Source organism: Giraffa tippelskirchi, chromosome 4 (assembly GCF_054371585.1).
Source record: "Giraffa tippelskirchi isolate mGirTip1 chromosome 4, T2T-mGirTip1v1.2.pri, whole genome shotgun sequence".
Lineage (NCBI taxonomy): Eukaryota > Metazoa > Chordata > Mammalia > Artiodactyla > Giraffidae > Giraffa > Giraffa tippelskirchi.
This window is the reverse complement of record NC_137278.1, coordinates 16441768-16462228: the sequence shown is the minus strand read 5'-3', so window position 1 is coordinate 16462228 and position 20461 is coordinate 16441768. Positions and strand designations below refer to the sequence as shown.

Sequence of the window (20461 nt, the reverse complement as noted above, 5' to 3'; positions counted from 1 at the left end):
CAAAAACAATCTGTAGCACAAGAACCTAGACTCAGTATTATGCAATAATCTATAAGGGAAAAGAATGTGAAAAAGAAATATATATATATGTCATAAAGAAGGCAGAACTCCAAAGAATTGATGCCTTTGAACTGTGGTGCTGGAGAAGACTCCTGAAAGTCCCTTGGACAGCAAGGAGATCCAACCAGTCAATCTTAAGGGAGAGCAACCCTTAATAGTCACTGGAAAGACTGATGCTCAAGCTGAAGCTCCAGTATTTTGGTCACCTGATGCAAACAGACGGCTCATTGGAGAAGTCCTTGATGCTGGGAAAAATTGAGGGCAGAAGGAGAAGAAGGCATCAGAGGATGATGTCTGGACGGCACCTCTAATGCAATGAACATGAACTTGAGCAAACTCTGGAAGATGGTGAGGGAAAGGGAGGCTTGGTGTGCTGCAGTCCATGGTGTCACGAAGAGTCGGACATGCCTGGGTGACTGGACAACAACATCAAATATATATATATATATTATATATATATATATATATAATACATATACATCACTCTTCTGTACACCTAAAACTTACATACTATTGTTAATCAACTATACTTCAATAAAAGTTTTGAAAGTATAAATTTATGTTTTAAAAATGGAAAAAAGAGTGGATACCCAGGTTTCTTGGCACCTAAATTTCTCCATACTGAACGAGGCACAGGCCAGGCAATGTCTGAGCCCAGCAGCTCTATGGTAGTCCTTTTATTTGAAATAATTGTCTATTTTTATTTTCTGTTAGTGATTACCCATTCAAAATGTCTGTTTGGTGGTTTTGATAATACTGACCCATTTTCCAGAAGACGATGTAGTGGGTGCTGGGTAGTGGGTGTATTTCCCCTTACTTTCAATGAAGAGTTTCTCCTGGGCAGGTTGTCCCTCTTTCAAGGATTCCTGCCCCAGGGGTGACTGAGAAAACACATGGCCAGTTCGGCAACCAATGTGCAAACAAGCCCCATCAGTGAGGCTCACAAATAGGTGAACATCTCTAACTTCAGCTTCAGCCTCATGAAGATCAGCACGTGAGGAGGTGAGGAGATACAGGACATGGAGTGAGGCAAATACTGCTTCATCCTGGAATCAAGGATACAGCCAGTCAGTTGACACCTGGGGTGTCTATCAACAGACATGGACTGGTTAAATATTGAAGCCCTGAGCTGCTTCCACCGAAGAAGATGGTAATGTCCAAATGGGGCTCCCTTATCATTTCAGAACTGAACTTATTCTTCAAACACTAACACATAGGAACAGGTTAAACCCCATACATTTTTAAAGAACTTTTCCAATATTTACAATATAGGAAACAGAAGGTTTACAACGGGGCAAGTAGGAACCATTGGAGAAAAGTCCTTCACAGGGATGCTTGTCTTAATCACACTTAAGTGAGGAAATTAACTTTAGAACCACTGTATAGATGGTTGTATTGGAAGTTGTACCTGAATATGATTAATAAAATGTGTTGTTTATATTTACAATAGCCAAGACATGGAAGCAACCTAAGTGCCCATCGACAGATGAATGGATAAAGAAGATGTAGTATATATATTAATGGGTCTTCCCAGGTGGCCCTAGTGATAAAGAATACACATTGGAATATTATCAGTCTATCAGTCTTAAAAAAGAATGAAATGTTGCCATTTGCAGCAACACAGATGGACGTAGAGACTATTATACTAAATGAAGTAGTCAGAAAGAGAAAGACAGATAACATTATGGTATGGTATACGTTGAATCTAAAACATGATACAAATGAGCTTATCTATGAAGCAGAAACAGACTCACAGACATAGAGAACAGACTTGTGGTTGCTGAAGGGGAAAGGCAGTGGGGGAGGATAAATTTGGAGCTTGGGTCTAGCAGATACATATCACTGTACATAAAACAGATAAACAACAAGGTCCTACCTTATAGCTCAGGTAACTATATTAAGTATCCTGTAATAAGCCATAATGGAACAGAATATAAAAAAGAATATATAGGTATGTAATGTGCATGCGTGCTTAGCTGCTCAGTCTGGTCCGATTCCTTGCTATCCTTTGAACTTGTAGCCCACCAGGCTCCTCTGTCCACGGGATTTCCCAGGCGAGAATATTGGAGTGGGTTGCCATTCCCTTCTCCAGGGAATCTTCCCGACCCAGGGATCGAACCCAGGTCTCCTGCATCTCCTGTAATGTAGGAGAATTCTTTACCCGCTGACCATCGGGGAAGCCCCATGTATGCATAGAACTAAATCACTTTGCTGTCACCAGAAACTAATGCAACGTTGGAGGGTCTCACACAGCTCCACCTCTCCATGAGTGACGCTGGGCACGCCCAGTGAACCACGCACGTTCCAGAGCACAGCTTCTGACGAGGTCATCACAGAAACACTGAAGACTTGAGCACCAGGCGCAGCAAGGCCCAGAAAACTCCCCCCCGGCTGTGGTCCAGGAGACCAGGGCTCTGTCTCTGGTCCTCTCCATCCCTTCAGGGTGAGGAAGCAGCCCTGGCTCCAAGACATGCCAGCCCATTGCTGAAGAATAACCCTCAGTGGTTCCTCATGAGGCCCAGCCCCTCTGTCTGGCTTCCAGAAGGATGAGCACTCAGCCTTTCAAGACACACGGATGATTTACAGCACTTATGAGGTTTCATACTCATTTCAGGCTTCCCTCATAGATCAGTTGGTAAAGAATCTGCCTGAAATGCAGGAGACCCTGGTTCGATTTCTTGGTCGGGAAGATCCACTGGAGAAGGGATCCCATTCCAGTATTCTTGGGCTTCCCTTGTGGCTCAGACAGTAAAGAATCTGCCTGCAGTGTGGGAAACCTGGGTTTAATCCCTGGGTTGGGAAGATCCCCTGGAGAAGGGGAAAGGCTACCACTCTAGTATTCTGGCCTGGAGAATTTCACGGACTAAGTCCACGGGGTCGAAAAGAGTCAGACGTGGCTTTCACTTTCATACTCATCTCAGAGTTCCTTTTGCCAAGTCTGCATCTCTAATAGAGCCTCTCCTCCCTGGGATGTAAGTATCCTTGGGCTGACCCAGGCTCTGGCAGGGCTTTTGCTGCCCCGGTGACGCCTGTTGTTGAGGACAAAGGTAGGGATTTCTCCTAGAGGAGACCTTGGGGGCCGAGAGGGCTTTCAGATTCAGCTCTGGAAGGAGAAGCAGGCTCACTGCGTAGAATCGGTACTGCTGCACTGAACAAGCAACGTCAAACGAGAGGCCAGGGACCAGAAGACAGAAACAAAGCGGGAAGAAAGGTTTTCTGTGTTGAAAAGCAAAGAAATCAAAGACCCCTCTGGCCTGGCACAAAGCCTCCTGACAAGGAAAAGCAGAATAAGAACTGGCCCTCGCCTGGGGAATTCGGAGAAGTTAGAGTGAAGGGAGCATCTCCTCGGGGACACGGAGCAGACTTTCCTGGGAGCCAAGCCCAGCACGCTTGGAGCAGACCCGGGTCCACCAGGGAACTGGTTTCTGCTGATGAATTTCCCCAAGCAACGAAGCGCCCCAAGGTCACCCTGCCACCCTCCTCAGGAGGGTGTCCTCTTTCTTCTGTCTTCCCAGCACTGGGAAAATGAATGCTTGCTGCCGCAGGCCTGACAAGTTTACTTTACAGTATCCTCGTGTTCAAATACTCAGGCCCCTGATTTCTTTAAAACCCTAGCAGGAAACACATGATAAATGCCCGTTTCATATGCACTGGTAATCTTAGCAAATAATTCTACTATTGCTGATTTTAATTTGCCTTGACCCACTCCCGTATTCTTGCCTGGAGAATTCCATGGACTTGGAGCCTGGTGGGCTACAGTCCATGGAGTCACAGAGTCAGACACCACTGAGCAACTAACCCTCTCACTTTTCACTTTAACTTTTAATTAAGGCAGGATTTGAAGTATTGATGACATATCAAATTCTTACCTTGTATTTTTTTTTAAAGTAGACACATGTTTTAAATGACCCGCTCTCCAAGTAGTTACATAAATACTTTCAAAATAATTATTTTGGGGGTCTCAAAATTCTTTTTTCTCACCTATACAGATACAAAATTCAGCTTTTGACATTCAGAGAAAATCCATCAAATGGGAATCACTAATGCCTGAAAGGGAAGAGCTTTGGCTTGGCAGGGGGGTGAGGGGGTGTGCTGGTCTGGAAGTTAGCAGAAGTGGTCTGGGGAGGATGAGTGAGCTGGGCTTCCTCAGGTAAGTGTCTTTACCTGTCTGAGTCATAGTTCTCTATGTGTTAAATCAGGGAGTCGGAGCATAACTCAGGAGTTTTCAAACTTTCATAGAAATCTTTAACCCTCTTTGCATATACCAAAACATCTGCAGAGAAGCCTAGTTTTAAAATTAGAAACTGTGGGGGCTTCACTTTTTCTCCCAGAGCAGCCTTGAAAGACTCCTTGGCAGCCGAAAGACCCCACACAGCAGTTTGCCAAGCACAGGGTAGCTGCCTTGACCTCTTGTCCATCCCGGGGAGCCTGTGGTCCATGGTCAGCGGCCACATTCCTGCAAGAACTACAAGCTGCAGATCACTGCGTGTGCGTCCCCCTCTGCGAGAGGAGGGTTACAGGCCTGAGGAAGTGCTCCCGGTCATTATGAGAATCGAGGGTGACAGATCATCTGAGAAAACTTACAGTAATGGGAAAGACTAAAGCATTCCTGCTCTTAAATAAAACTAGAAAGAATTTCACTTCCTTAGGCTTCCCTCTGCCCAACTCTAAAATGAGAGATCAGATTAGATGATCATTAATAATACCTTGTCACTCTAGCTGCTGCTGCTGCTGCTAAGTCGCTTCAGTCGTGTCCGACTCTGTGCGACCCCATAGATGGAAGCCCACCGGGCTCCCCCGTCCCTGGGATTCTCCAGGCAAGAATACCGGAGTGGGTTGCCATTTCCTTCTCCAATGCATGAAAGTGAAAACGGAAAGTGAAGTCGCTCAGTTGTGTCCGACTCCTAACGACCCTACCAGGCTCCTCCATCCATGGGATTTTCCAGGCAAGAGTACTGGAGTGGGGTGCCATTGGAGCACTACGTATTAAACATGACGATTTCATTTGCTTTTTCATCTCTATGATACCGTTCCTAGCTTCATTTTCTGGCTGAAGAGACAGGCTTGGGGGATTGGGGAGGTTGACCAGCGATACCTCCCAGGTTGTTCTAACCCCCCATTCCTATAATTCCTGATCCCGTGCTTATCCATTACCCCCAAATACCCCCTCCCTCCACCATCCACAGTAGCTTCAAGCTCTGTAATTCTATGATTCTCTGAAACATTGTCCTCACGTTCTTATCATGGAGAGTTGCAGCTTTGCACATGGATGTGAAGCCAATAATTTGCAGATTCCAACATATTGTGAGTGACCACAGCACCCCCTTCTCAGGCGATCACACATGAAATATGACCATTCCTAACATACAGCAGCTGGACCCCAGAGCAGACTGCATCTTCAGGCAGGCTTTTCAAGGTGTTTCTGTCACGTCCTCCAGAGCCCTCTTGATCCCTCTACTCCAGACACCGGGGGCTTCCTCCGTTCTGTTGAAATCTCTAGGTAACACGCTCTCAATCCTCATCACACCTGGACTGGATATTACAGCACAACTTCAGTTTCCCGTTTTCCTCTCTCGTTCATGTTAATTTCACTGATTGCCCCCTTATCACTTAATACATTATCCTCCTTATTGGCATCTGGGCCGATGGCTGTAACATAAACACTGAAAGACCAAATCAAGATTTAAAAAAAAAAAAAAAAAGAGCAAAATATTCCCATTTCAGATGGAGAAGCAGATGGGGCTCTTGGCACTTCAGAGGATTTAAATTGACCCTCTGCACCACGCAGGGGAAGACAGACTGTCACTGCTGACAAGAAAGCACGCAGAGACCTGCTTTCCAATTGAACATAGCAGCATTTTAGAGCTTTTTTCTCTTGATGGTGCAGGACAAGAAACCATATGATTTATCCTCACTCTCTGGGAACCTGCAAGTTCAGCGGTGGGACCAAGATAACCCTGGGTGCAGACATGGCACAACCCCCAGTTCCACCTTGGCAGTCTGGACCCATTGACCTCTGAGACTCGGCTTTGCCATGTAAAGATGGTAATAAAAACACCTGCCTCTCATCAATATTACATGAAGGGAGGTGAGTGCAGGTCAAAGTGCCCAGCACATAATATAATACACTGGGTTTCTTTCCCTTTTTTCACATGGTCAGAGATGTGAATTTTTGGAATCTCTCTTTTCACAACTTTCTCTTTCACAGCTGGTAAAGATAAGGACCAGGTGGGTAGTCCTGACCTTCCCTTGGATGACATTTATGAAATAAGCACGATCTATACATAGGAGAAGTGTGATCGGCATTTGAGACAGGAGTTCCTTATTTTAAACAGGTTTTGAGCTTGCCTGCAAATCTTTAAAATATGGGAAACTTGGACAACCTTTAGTAACAAATCTTGAAGCTGTCCTCCTGTTCAGTTATCAAAATATGTTCCAAATCTCGATGTCTATCCATTTTCAGCTATTCTGAGCACTGACTTTTTTGATTGGTGTGAACTGTTCATTTTAATAATAAAAAAAAAATTTGCTTCAAACAAATCATACTCTTTGTGCTGTTACTAAAAAAAATGGTGTACGCCAAGCATAGCTAAATTAGTCAAAGGATTAGTTGGTGATAAAATACTACAAAGAAAGAAAATCCATTTGGGAGATTTATAAATCAAAGTGTTTATTAGAAAGACTGTGAGAGAAGAAAAAGTGTACAAAGAGAAAACACAATTAGAAGAGGAGAGAAAAACCTGGTGACTGTGTCCTCTGAACTTGCTGCTGGACATCTTACTTCTCTGTTTCAAGTCCTCTGTATGTGCCTCGCTGGCCATAAGATGCATTCAATTCCCAAGGTACAGCACACAGCGACTTTTCTAATTAGTCTACCCTAACCTTGTTCAGCTCAAATTTTTGCTAAAATGTGTTTGTTCTCACTAGCTCTCAAATAAATTAAAAAAAAAAAAAATTAGTTGTCTGCATTGGGTCTCAGTTGTGGCATGCGACAACTTTTGTTGCAGTACATGAATGAACTCTCTAGTTGCCATGCCTGGGCTTTGTTGCTCCATGGCATGTAGGATCTTAGTCTCCCCACCATGGAGCAAATCCCCTGTGTTGCAAGGCACATTCTTAACCACTGGACTACCAGGGAAGTCCCTCAACTCAACTTTTAATAATTCCCCACATGTTCCTTCAGTGATGATCTAAGTCTCCAAACCATTCCTACTCCCCATATGACACCCAGCATAGTAATTGCATCTTGCACGTGTGTGTCTGTTGTTTATCCAAACAAAAAGCTTAAAAATCACTGTGTGCAAGTCAATAGGATACAGACTACATAAACTCTCAGAAGTTCCACTTATGTCAAGAAATATCAGTAAGAAGAGAGGCTCAGAATAGAATGATTAGATGCCCACACAGAGAGATAGATCTCCACCCACTCCCCCATAAGCCCTGAGGCATCTACAGGCCTCCATCCTCATGGGATATGGGGTGTTCATCTGATGGTGAAATCAATCCAGAGTCTCCAGACCTAGGAGTAAAGAAGATACGAAGGTAACGTAGGAGACAGAAGACAGAAGGAGAGAATGAAGTCTGCATAATGAAGAGAAAGTTCTCCCAAGACCCTTCTCTCTTTGACTTCTAGCATACCACAGGAAGAGATGGGGAAAATAACCTCTTGAGAATGGATGTATCTGAGGGGAAAAAGCACAGCTCCAAGGACACAATCCTAGCACTGATTACTCTAAGTGAAGCTTGCTAATTACTAAGTCATACGCTCAGAATTTCAGAACAACTGTTTAGTACATGACTCTTAAACCTAAGCAGAAACAAGAAACACTAGATGTTTGGGGAATTGGAGGCAAGTCAAAGCTTAAGAACAAGGGAAAAAATATTAAATAAATTTTTAAAGTTTCTTCTGCAATGAGCATAAAATATGTTTAATTAATATTCTCAAAGAGATAAGATATTACAACAATGAAACAAGAACAGAATGCTGTTAAATAAGATCAGAGAACAGAGCTCTTAGAAAATAAATGATAATTCATAAAGTTAAAAACACAAAGGATTGAAAGCAAAATTTGAGAAAATCTCCCAGAAAAATGTAACAAAACTTATGGGAAATGGGAAATAGAAGATAAGAAATTAAGAAGATTTGTCTGAGAAACCAATTTCTCAGTAACAGGAGTTCAAGAAAATCCAAACAGAGTAAATTGAAGAGAAGAATTATTAAAGAAATAATAAAAGACAATGTCTCAGAACCAAAGAACTTCAGTTCCTGTTGAGTGGACTGTGGTGGGATGGATAATAGCAACCCCTCCTCCCCAAACATAGATGGGGAAACAGTGGAAACAGTGACAGACTTTACTTTTTTGGGCTCCAAAATCACTGCAGATGGTGACTGCAGCCATGAAATTAAAAGATGCTTGCTCCTTGGAAGAAAAGTTATGACCAATCTAGACAGCATATTAAAAAGCAGAGACATTGCTTTGCCAACAAAGGTACATCTAGTCAAAGCTCTGGTTTTTCCAGTAGTCCTGTATGGATGTGAGAGCCGGACTACAAAGAAAGCTGAGTGCTGAAGAATTGATGCTTTTGAACTGTTGTGTTGGAGAAGACTCTTGAAAGTCCCTTGGACTGCAAGGAGATCCAACCAGTCCATCCTAAAGGAAATCATTCCTGACTATTCATTGGAAGGACTAATGCTGAAGCTGAAACTCCAATACTTTGGCCACCTATGCGAAGAGCTGACTCATTGGAAAAGACCCTGATACTGGGAAAGATTGAAGACAGGAGGAGAAGGGGAAGACAGAGGATGAGATGGTTGGATGGCATCACCAACTCAATGGACATGAGTCTGAGTAAACTCTAGGAGTTGGTGATGGACAGGGAGGCCTGGCATGCTGCAGCCCATGGGGTCGCAAAGAGTCAGACACGACTGAGCAACTGAACTGAACTGAACTCCCCAAACAGTATCTGTATCCTAATACGTGAAACATGTTTTGCTTTGTTTTGCTTTTAAGTGTTTGAAATGTGATTGAGTTAAGGACCATGACTTGGGGAGATTATCCTGGATTTTCTAGGTGGCCCTAAATGCTGTCACCTGTGCATCCATCAGAGAGGCAGAATGCCTGACACACACAGAAGAAAAGGTGTTATGACTACAGAGGCAGAGACTGGAGGGAGGCGACTGCAAGCTTAAAGACTAAAGATTCAAAGCTTCCAGAGAGAAGGAACAGATATCTTCAAAGGAAAAGGACTCAGATAAGAACCCTAATAATTACTACAAGCCAATGCAGCAATATCTGCAGAATATAGCATTTTGAGATTAAAATAACTTCTGATCTAGAATTCTATATCCAACCAAAATGAAATATTGTCCCAATTAATTATAGTTTGACATGTAGTATCTCATTGGATGAATCTCTTCTTGCACGTTTTCTTGGGAAGATCCTGGAAGATATACTGAAATGAAGATGGAAACTCAAAAAACAAACAAAAACAAAAAAAAAGAGGAAATCATGAAGTGCAGGAAGGTAAGCCAAATTAGGTATAACAAAAATGAGATCCCAGGAAATTGGTGAAGGCAGTTTCCAAAACCACAGCTGGGCCACAGACTGAAAGCAGAATTGTCTGTGTTAGAACGGGAGGATGAAAGTTCTCACAGGATGCCTCAGCAACAATCCCACAGTGGAATCCATGTGTTTTCTATGCATTGGATGATACCGGGTGGGATGCTAACCCACCTTTCAAAAAGAATTATGGATAGCTTCACAGAAAAAGAATATTTTAAATCAAAGATGTATGTGGTAGACCTAGACGATGACACCTAAACCTTTATCTTCATGATTAAAATCAACAGAGAAGGTTTTAAATTTTAAAAATAGAATAAATATGATTTAGAATTCTGAAACTTTAAACCAGAAGAAATAACTAGGACAATTTGAAGCAGTTGGTTCTGGGGCCCAGGTCCCAGTTTTTCCTAAGTTTTTTATTACTTTGATTTTTGTAAGCCATACACACTTTTTACTATGAGTTTTTTTAAAACAGGAAAAAAAAAAATTCATGGGCTTTCTCTCCTCAAAGAGAGGCCTAATCCAGTTTCTACATGACAGTAATTGTGCTAGGTATTTATATATATATACATATGTTTCTCTCCACACTGACAAAATGTAGCTGGCCAATGCCAATTATAGATAAAGAAACCAAAGTTTGTAGAAATAAGGTCTCATATCCAAGGTGGTAGAATAAGGAAGCCAGTGACCCATGACCTTCTAGCACGATGTATGGTATCCTGTCAATCCAGGTCTCCTTGATCTGAGCTCTGTGCAGCAAGACAGACCTCTTTCTCTTGATTCCTATGAGCTTGCTGCCTTCCCACTACACACACTTTCCCCACTTCACGGCATGAGAATAAGGGGTATATGCAGATACTAACTTCAACAGGATGGCCAGTGTTCTCAAAGATGCTTTGCAGGCAATGAACTCAGCCTCCACCTTCCATCTGTTCACATGGGTCCTGGGATGGCCAGGTTCTGAGACTGGAGGGGGGCCAATGGCACACGGACCTGAGCCTGACCTTGAGTGAGCCTGATTCCCACCAGGTTGTCTATTCAAGCAAAGAAGACACAGGTTCTCTTCCTCTGCTTTGCTGAGTAGACGAAGTGAGAGTACAAGGTGAGTCACATCCCATCCATGCCCTCAAGACGTCCAAAGGGAGAAACTAGATATCCATTAAAAGCTAGTGAGAATGTATCTTAGAAGCTAGAACTGCGGTGCTCAGAAGAAGGAAATGGGTTTTCCTGATGGCTCAGTGGGTAAAGAAGCTACCTGTAATTCAAGAGGCACAGGAGATGTGGGTTCGATCGCTGATTTGGGAAGATCCCTTGGAGAAGGAAATGGCAACCCATTCCAGTATTCTTGCCTGGAGAATCTCATGGACAGAGGAGCCTGGTGAGCTACAGACCATGGGGTCGCAAAGAGTCGGACACAACTGAGCAACTGAGCATGGAAGGAAAAATCCCTTTTGGCTGAAACCTCAGAAAAGGCTCCATGGCAAGAGAAGCATTTAATTTGGGCTCTGTTGAACAGGCAGTTTCAGTCATGCCCCTGAATTCCCATGCAGCCTCCATTCTGTCTCGTCCTGACATTCATCCGCAAAGCAGGCCTGTGAGCTCCCTGCCCTGAGCCCTGTGCCCTCTGCAGGTAACGTGACTTAAACACCCATGGCACTGCTGGGCTCTGAGTCCCTCAGGGGTTGGGATTCGTCTTAACCAAAGACTAAAGGCTGCTTGGCATTTATGAACCTCTTTTAAAATACTTGCTGAATGAAAATGCAAGCATGTTCTGGCTATTAGCTCAGCTCCTATCAGAATCCCTGCCGAGGTGAAGGGCTGAGGTCAATTTCCAGCCTCCGGAGTTACCACACTGGGCCAGAAGAACACAGAGTTTCCAATAACTGACAAGCGCTGCTTCTAATCTGTCACTTCAAAGAATGTTTTTGAAATTAAAATAATGTAAGTGGAAATGAAGGTGTTTTGCCTCTTAATTCAAACCCCAGCCCTTTCTCTTGGGACTTCTAAGTCCCTTGGAAGCTAGAAACTTGAATACCAAGCAACTCTGATATATTATGGGGGTTCAAAGGCTTGCAAGTGAAAAGACATATCTTTGCAAGTAAAAATTTCAAATCTTGGGGCTGGTGCCGCAAGTCTGAGAACTGCAACCAGCATGGAAGACCTGAGGGGTGTGTGTGTGGGGAGGAGGGGAGCATTTTTCCTGATGTTAGGGAAAAGAAGGGCTTATTTTTCCACTGCCATTCACACCAGCTGCCATGAAGCAGCAGTAAAGGCCCCCTGATGCAGCTCTCTGGCCATAGATCACGGCGCCAGCCCCAGCTGCAGATGGACCCGGCAGCTGGCCGGAGAGGTGCTGGGCTCGCCCCCCCAGGCTCCCCCGCCTCCCTCCCCAGATTTATGAAGCAGGAAGCAGCCAGCCAAAAAAGCTAAAGACAAAAAGCCCAACTGCTCTTCTTTTTTTTCTTAAAGCCAACACACCTAGCACTGTTCTTAGCCACTAACAGGTGCAAATGTCCATCACCTGCAGGTGTCAGGAAGCCAACACCTTGGACCCAGAGGACAGCATCGTATGCAGATGCTGTTAGGAACGTCCAAGTGCTCACAGTGTCCCGTCATCGGGGTCTAGGAACAGTTGGGAGACAGTAGTCACATTTACCATGCACCCACTCTGAGCTGATGGATTTCTACAATACACTGAATCACCAAGTGATGTTTGGAGATAAAAGATTAAGGAATGCTGAGGTTGTGCTCAGGTTTATATAGCTCAAAGATGCTCCTCATTGGGAGCTCAGAGCTGCTTTTTATGGTATATATATGTTCTTTTTCAGATTATTTTCTCTTACAGATTTTTACAAGATATTGAGTATGGTTCTCTGTGCTATGCAGTACGTCCTTGTTGGTTATTTTACATATAGCAGTATGTATGGGTTAATCCCAAACTCTTAATTCATCCCTCCCCCCTTTCCTATTTGGTAACTATGAGTTTGTTTTGAAAAGAAAGTTCTAGAAATTTCTAGAGCCCTAGAACTTCTTTACAAGACTTCAGAATAAGCCATTGAATTGTTGATGCTACAATTGTCTTTCACTGAGACTTAGATGCATTTTTTATGCTTTCGCATCATAACTGGTATACAGCTCAAAAGCTCAAACTAGGTCTGGGGTGGAACTCCACCTTCCATCTCACAGGTGAGAAGACCAAGGCCATGAGATTCCAAACAGTTGCCCAACCTCACCCAATGCCTTCCAGGGAGAGCAGAGAGTAGAGCTCAACCTCCCAATAAATACCCTTACTCTTTATCTAGTTTTTAAAGATAACCACCGTCAAAAATACCTAGACATGACTGAGTGACTAAACAACAACAAAAATCCTCAAAAATAATGATATGTCATATATACAGCATAAGTGCCCAAATTCCCTAATATGAACCCATGGACCAGAGCCATGATATAAAGACCTACTCAGGTGAGTAGAGTTCCCCGTGCTGTACAGTAGGTCCTTGTTGGTAATTAACCTTGTATACAGTAGTGTGTATGTGTTAATCCCAACTTTTTAATTTATCCCTCCTCCCAATCTTTCTCTTTTGGTAACTATAAGCTAATTGTCTATGTACGTGGGTCTGTTTTGTAAATAAGCCCACTTGTATCATTTTTTAGATTTCACACGTAACCTGATGTGCATGCTAAGTCTCTTCAATCGTGTCCGAATGTGACCCTATAGAATGTAGCCCGCCAGGCTCCTTTGTCCATGGGATTCTCTAGGCAAGAATACTAGAGTGAGTTGCCACACCCCCCTCCAGGGGATCTTCCCAATCCAAGGATTGAACCTGTGCTTCTTAAGTCTCCTGCATTGGCAGGCGGGTTCTTTACCACTAGCACCACCTGGGAACTCTACCCACATATAACTGATATCATATGGTATTTGTCTTGCTCTGTCTGACTTACTTCACTTAGTATGATATTTTGTAATGATCTATAAGAGAAAAGAAGATGAAAAAGAATAGATATGTATATATATGTACAACTGAATCACTGTGTTCTACGTCTGAAATTAACGCAACACTGTTAAACAACTATACCCATGTTGCTCAGTCTCTGAATTGTGTCTGACTCTTTTTGACCCCATGGGCTGCAGCGCGCCAGGTTTTTCTGTCCTTCACTATCTCAGAGTTTGCTCAAATTCAAGTCCATTGAATTGGTGATGTTATCTAACCATCTCTTTCTCTATCGCCCCCTTCTCCTCTTACCCTCAATCTTTCCTAGCATCCGGATCTTTTCCAACGAGTCAGTTCTTCACATCAGGTGGCCAAAGTACTGAAGCTTCAGCTTTAGCATCAGTCCTTCCAATGAATATTCAGGGTTGATTTCCTTTAGGATTTACTGGTTTGATTTCCTTGGTGTCCAAGGGACTCTCAAGAGTCTTCTCTAACACCATAGTTCGAAAGTATCAATTCTTGAATGCCCAGCCTTCTTTATGGTCCAACTCTCACATCTGTACACTATAACTGGGAAAACCATAGCTTTGACTATATGGACATTTGTCGGACTATATCCTTAATACTTCCATTAAAACATTTTTTTAAAAATCACATTGGTCAGCTTGAGAGCTTGGTAGTTACAGTTTAGCTATGAGACTCCTCCCATTGTTTGTTTAGGGCTCCTGGAGAATCAGATGTGCAGTTATCAAAATTCACTATTTTCTCAGCATCCGAGGGCAGGCAATCAACAGCGTTGGTATAAAGGAGATCATGGGCTTCCCAGGTAGTGCTAGTGGTAAAGAACCTGCCTGCCAATACAGGAGACTTAACAGACACAGTTTCAATCCCTGGGTCGGGAAGATCCCCTGGAGAAGGAAATGGCAACCCACTGCAGTATGCTTGCCTGGAGAATCGCATGGACAGAGGATCCTGATGGGCTAAGCTCTGTAGCGTCGCACAGAGTCAGACACAACTGAGCACACGGCACACAACACAGCAATCAGAGCAACAGTGCCGGAGCTTCAGACGGACCCCCATGTGCATGTGCTTTTATGTGTCTGGACAGGACATCCCACAAGACCAGACCCAGTGCCCACCCAAGGAAATGACAATAATGATGCTGAGTGCACTGGACTAGTAATAAGACAGTGCAAGCCCAGGGGTGTCAGTGGAGCATTCTACTGTTTGTGTGCTTTGCAGCTTCTCTCGAGGACTCCCACACTTCACCCTTGTGTACACACACAATCATCTGCTCATGAACCCAGACATCAGGTTTAATCACGAAGAGGAGCACCAGTGTTACAGCCAATGACTCTGTGATCATTAACCAATATCTCATAAAGTGAGACCTGTACACAGGCTGCAGAGACAGATGTTTCCAGGGCTTAATGAAGGGGAATCACGCACCATCCTCGTATGACAGAATCCAGCCCCACCTCAGCCGCACGCATCATAAAGCGCTCAAACAGCGTCGCTGGCTGTTTGGACAAGCTGGGTGCGAATGGTCCCTGGCTCACTCAGGTTGCGTCCAGAGCTTGCTCAGCTAAACCTCACACACTCACAAATACACACCTGTCTGGTATGTGTGCATGCGCACCCACCCAGGGCCCAGGCTGCCCGCAGGTCACAGTTAAATAAACACAGCACCACGAAGGACTTTCAGAAAGGAACCAAACCACTGCTGAGACTGGAAGCCTGGATACATGGTGTGCAGTCAGCCGAGGGTTCCCAAGGAAAAGAACCAGGTCTGCAGCCAGTCACACCCAGGCTCCCCACGTTGTGAACTGCAGGAGGCCAGGCATCATTTATCTCGAGGCTCTAACCTTTTGTGTGGAATTTGATGGGCAAATATTACAATACCTAAAAAGTTCAACCTGTGGATTGCTGAGATGTAAAACACCATCATCGTTTAGGGGAGCTTCCCTACCGAGGGATCAAACCTAGGTCTCCTCGCATTGCAGGCAGACACTTTACCGTCTGAGCCACCAGGGAAGCCCTATCATTTAAAGCAGGTGAACCCTAAGAAAGGTTTTCAAATGACCCAAGAGCTTATGAGTCACGATAAAGTTCCCCGCATCCATCTTGGTGCCTGTTTTCTCCTTTCACGAGGGAGCCCTCAGGCACCCGTCCCTAGCTCTTCATCAGTTTTCCAGAGTCACCCTTGTGGATCCGGGGTGCTCCTGCCCGGGTGGGGCTGCGCTGACCGGTGCTCCAGGGCGTGCAGGGGGAGCGGGTGGCCTCAGACTCAGGGGGAAGGCACCTCCCCCAGCCAGCCTTGCCTCTTCCTTCTCACTTTGGTCCATGTGGCCTCCTAGCCTGTATCCAGACTGCTCATGAGGTCACAAATGCCCCCCAAGCCCTGCACAGTGTCTGGGCTTCTGGTAAAAACCTGGCTTCGCAAAGTTTACCAGAGCTCGCAGTTTCCCCAGGCGGGTCCTCCCACCGGCCCTTCGTGCTTTCAACTCTCTTTAGCTCACCTTGCCTCCCACCCCAGCAGATCCTTACAACCGCAGCAGCCTGAACAGTCCATCTGCTCATCCGGTCTGGCTTCTCTGAACTCTGCCATCTTAGGTCACTTCCCTTGACTAGACCATCGAAGCAGGTGACCCAGCATCGCCCACACAGACTCCAGCTCCAGTCGAGGCTCCTCTGGCCCGGCCAGCAGTCAGGGAAGCCTGACTCTGTGAGAAAGCATGGCTGTTCCAGAAACCAGCAGGCTTCTCATCCAAGCCAACTCCAGGTACACAAACTGCTCACCTCTCATCTTCAGTATGATAGCCATTGTGCTGTGTCAGTGCGTGTGTGATTGTGTATACACACCTGTGTCAGCGTCTGTGTGAAGTGAAAGCTGTTCAACTCTCTCTTGATCAATCCTCCAAAATTCCAGTGCTCTGTCTGGTTCTTGTCAGCTCCAGGCTCATCATCCTCTCTTCTGGTGCTCAATCCTTATCTCTCCTAACAGAACACCTAAGGGGAAATGGGAACATTTCCAAAACACCCAAAATATGCAGGCACGTGGTCACTGCCTTTTATAGCTGTGGACCTTGCAGGGTACAGACCGTGATCCTCATTGTAATCAGAACATTCCTTGAGTGTTTACTGTGAGCACACGCTGTTTCAAACACCTTTGCCTGCCTGCCTGGTCTCTTTGAACAAACACCAGCAACGGACTTCAGAGAGGGCCTCAGGGCGCTGGAGCAGCCCAGGTAGGAGGGGTCCCGCCGGGCCTGGAGGGCCTAGCTTGTGCATGACATCACATCCAGCCAGGGAAGGGCACAGACTTGAGACCACTTCTATCCTGCTTCTTGGAAGGCTTGGGAGACTTGTCATTTTTTCATTATTTTTTTAAAATTGAAGTTAAGTTGATTTACAATGTTGTGCCAATTTCTGCTGTATTGCAAAGTGACTCAGTTATACATGCATACTTTCTTTTTATCTTCTTTTCCATTAGGTTTATCACAAGATATTGAGTACAGTTCCCTGTACTATAGAGTAGGACCTTGTAACTTATCCATTCTATACGTCATAGCTTGCATTCGTGAGGCTTTTTAAGTTCATCTTTCTCTGTGATGCAACAGACTTGTCTGTGACCTCGGAACTTCCAGCCCCAGTGAAATCACCACGGGATTCTTTCTTCCAGGAAAGCCTCATCCTGCCGTGTAGGCTGCTCTCCGGGGAAACTCGACAGCAGCACTCTTCCTGGCCTCACTTAGGAGATAAGAAACCTTGAGACATAAACTAGATTATTATATTTACGGGCACATACATTTATCGTGGAAGGAGAAGAAATGCTAGAAACGTGAGTTTCCGCATCTAAAGGGCAAAGTGACACATCGTGTCCTCTGAGCATCTTCTTTCTCTAGAATCGATGTGGTTCCAGAATCGACCTGCGACTAAATGTGGAAACTGAGGCACTGGGTCTTGTGTTCTTACACACACACACACACACACACACACACACACCCCACATACACGACATACACAACACACAACACATACACACACACAACACATACACACACACCATATACACACACAACACATACACACACAACACGTGCACACACATAACACATACACACACAACACATACACACACACAACTCACACACACACAACATATACACACACACCATACACACAACACATACACAACACACACACAACAATAGACACACACAACACATACACACACAAAACGTGCACACATAACACATACACACACAACACATACACACACAACACACAACACATACACACACAACACATAGACACACACAACACATACACACACAATACATAAACACACACCACATACACAACACACACACAACTCACACACATAATATACACACACAACACATACACACACACACCACATACACACACATAACACACACAGCACATACACAACACACACACATAACACATACACACACAACACACACAACACATACACACGCACCAGATACACACACAACTCACACACATAACATGCACACACAGTACATACACACACACCATATACACATACACCACATACAGAACACACACACAACACATACACACACAACACATACACACACCACATACACACACCACATACACACACACCACATACACACACACAACACATGCACACACATACATACACAACACACAACACATACACACAACACATACACACAACACATATACACACACGACATACACAACACACAACACATACACACACACAACACATACACACAACACATATACACACACGACATACACAACACACAACACATACACACACACAACACATACACACACACCATATACACACACAACACATACACAACACACACAACACATACACACACAACTCACACACACACAACACATACACACACACCATACACACACAACACATACACAACACACACACAACACATACACACACAACACATACACAACACACACAACACATACACACACACACAACTCACACACACACAACACATACACACACACCATATACACACAACACACACAACACATAGACACACACAACACATACACACACAACTCACACACACACCATATACACACACACCACACACACAACACACACACAACACACACACACAACACATAGACACACACAACACATACACACACAACACATACACACAATACATTTACACACACCACATACACAACACACACACAACTCACACACATAATATATACACACACAACACATACACACACATAACACACACAGCACATACACAACACACACATAACACATACACACACAACACACACACACAACACATACACACGCACCAGATACACACACAACTCACACACATAACATGCACACACATAACATGCACACACAACACATACACACACACCATATACACACACACCACATACAAAACACACACACAACACATACACACACAACACATACACACAGCACATACACACAACACATACACACAATACATAGACACACACAACGCATACACACACATAACACACACACAACACATACACACAATACATAGACACACACAACATATACACACACAACACACAACAGATACACACACAGGGCCGAGTCTTTCTGGGACAAATGAAGAAAGAAGCCAGGACAGCAGAACCTCCCAGGTAACCTCTCAGGGCTCAGCGTATTTGCAGAACATTATCTCATTTGAATCTCATGGTGACTCTCTGAGGGGACTTGGAAAAAGGTGGCACCTCATCTGTCAGGTGGAGAAACCTACTCAGACAGTGAGTGAGCTGCTCCGGATTTGTGGCCAAACTAGAATCACGCCTTGACCTCTGGCTTCTAGTCCCGGAGGTTCTTTTACACTAAAATGCTCCGAAATCGAAATTCCCAAACAGCGGTCGAGGTGATAACAACAGTGTAGTAATAACACCCGGAGAAGCAGTTGCACTGGAAGACACAGACACAGCAGAAGCAGCGGCAGAGGTCGCGTTACTGAAATATTGAAATAACTGCAGCCTAGGTGTGAAGAGTAGTGACAGGAGCTTAAGAATGAGCAGAGCTACGAGAGCAACGGCAGTGAACACAGTGTGAGTCACGTTAACAGTCGCCTTCGTATGGACGTATTTACATAAACAACTTCCAAAGAACTAGAGAAGCCACTAGAAAAGGGTGTCACTCATCACACCTTCACGAGTAAAGCTGCTCATTGTACTTGCTAAGCCTCTGAGGAGGCTTTACGAACAGCCGAGCAAGAAGAGAAGTAGAAGACGAGGGAGAAAGGGAGAGAGATACGCAACTGAATGCAGAGTTCCAGAGAAGGGCAAGGAGAGAAAAGCAAGCCTTCTTAAGTGGACAACACAAAGAAATAGAAGAAAATAATACAATGGGAAAGACTAGAGATCTCTTCAAGAAAGTCGGCGCTATCAAGGGAATGTTTCATGAAAAGATGGGCACAAGGACCTAACAAGCAGAAGAGATTAAGAAGAGGTGGCAAGAATACACAAAAGAACTATACAAAAAAAGTCCTAATGACCTGGATAACCGCAATGGTGTGGTCACTCACCTAGAGCCAGACATCCTGGAGTGTGAAGTCAAGTGGGCCTTAGGAAACATCACTATGAACAAAGCTAGTGGACGTGATGGAATTCCAGTTGAGCTATTTCAAATCTTAAAAGAAGATCCTGTGAAAGTGCTGCACTCAATATGTCAGCAAATTTGGAAAACTCAGCAGTGGCCACAGGACTGGAAAATGTCAGTTTTCATTCCAATCCCATAGAAAGGAAATGACAAAGAATGTTCAAACTACCATACAATTGCGCTCATTTCATTTGCTAGCAGAGTAATGCTCAAAATCCTTC

General features: G+C 44.3%; 1 protein-coding gene across 6 annotated transcripts in view; it reads right to left on the bottom strand.

The window, feature by feature from the left end:
• Positions 1 to 20461, bottom strand: part of RNF144A (ring finger protein 144A) — a 206231-nt gene that overhangs the window by 42886 nt on the left and 142884 nt on the right. For 4 of the 6 annotated variants that reach the window (XM_081597064.1, XM_081597065.1, XM_081597063.1 and 1 more), the window contains one exon: positions 758 to 1106. The exons of the other annotated variants lie outside the window; for them this stretch is intronic. In XM_081597064.1, coding sequence (XP_081453190.1) covers positions 786 to 1106 — 321 coding nt within the window. In that variant the 3' untranslated portion in view covers positions 758 to 785. Of the gene's footprint in view, positions 1 to 757; positions 1107 to 20461 lie in introns of those variants that run through there. 6 annotated transcript variants of the gene reach the window in all.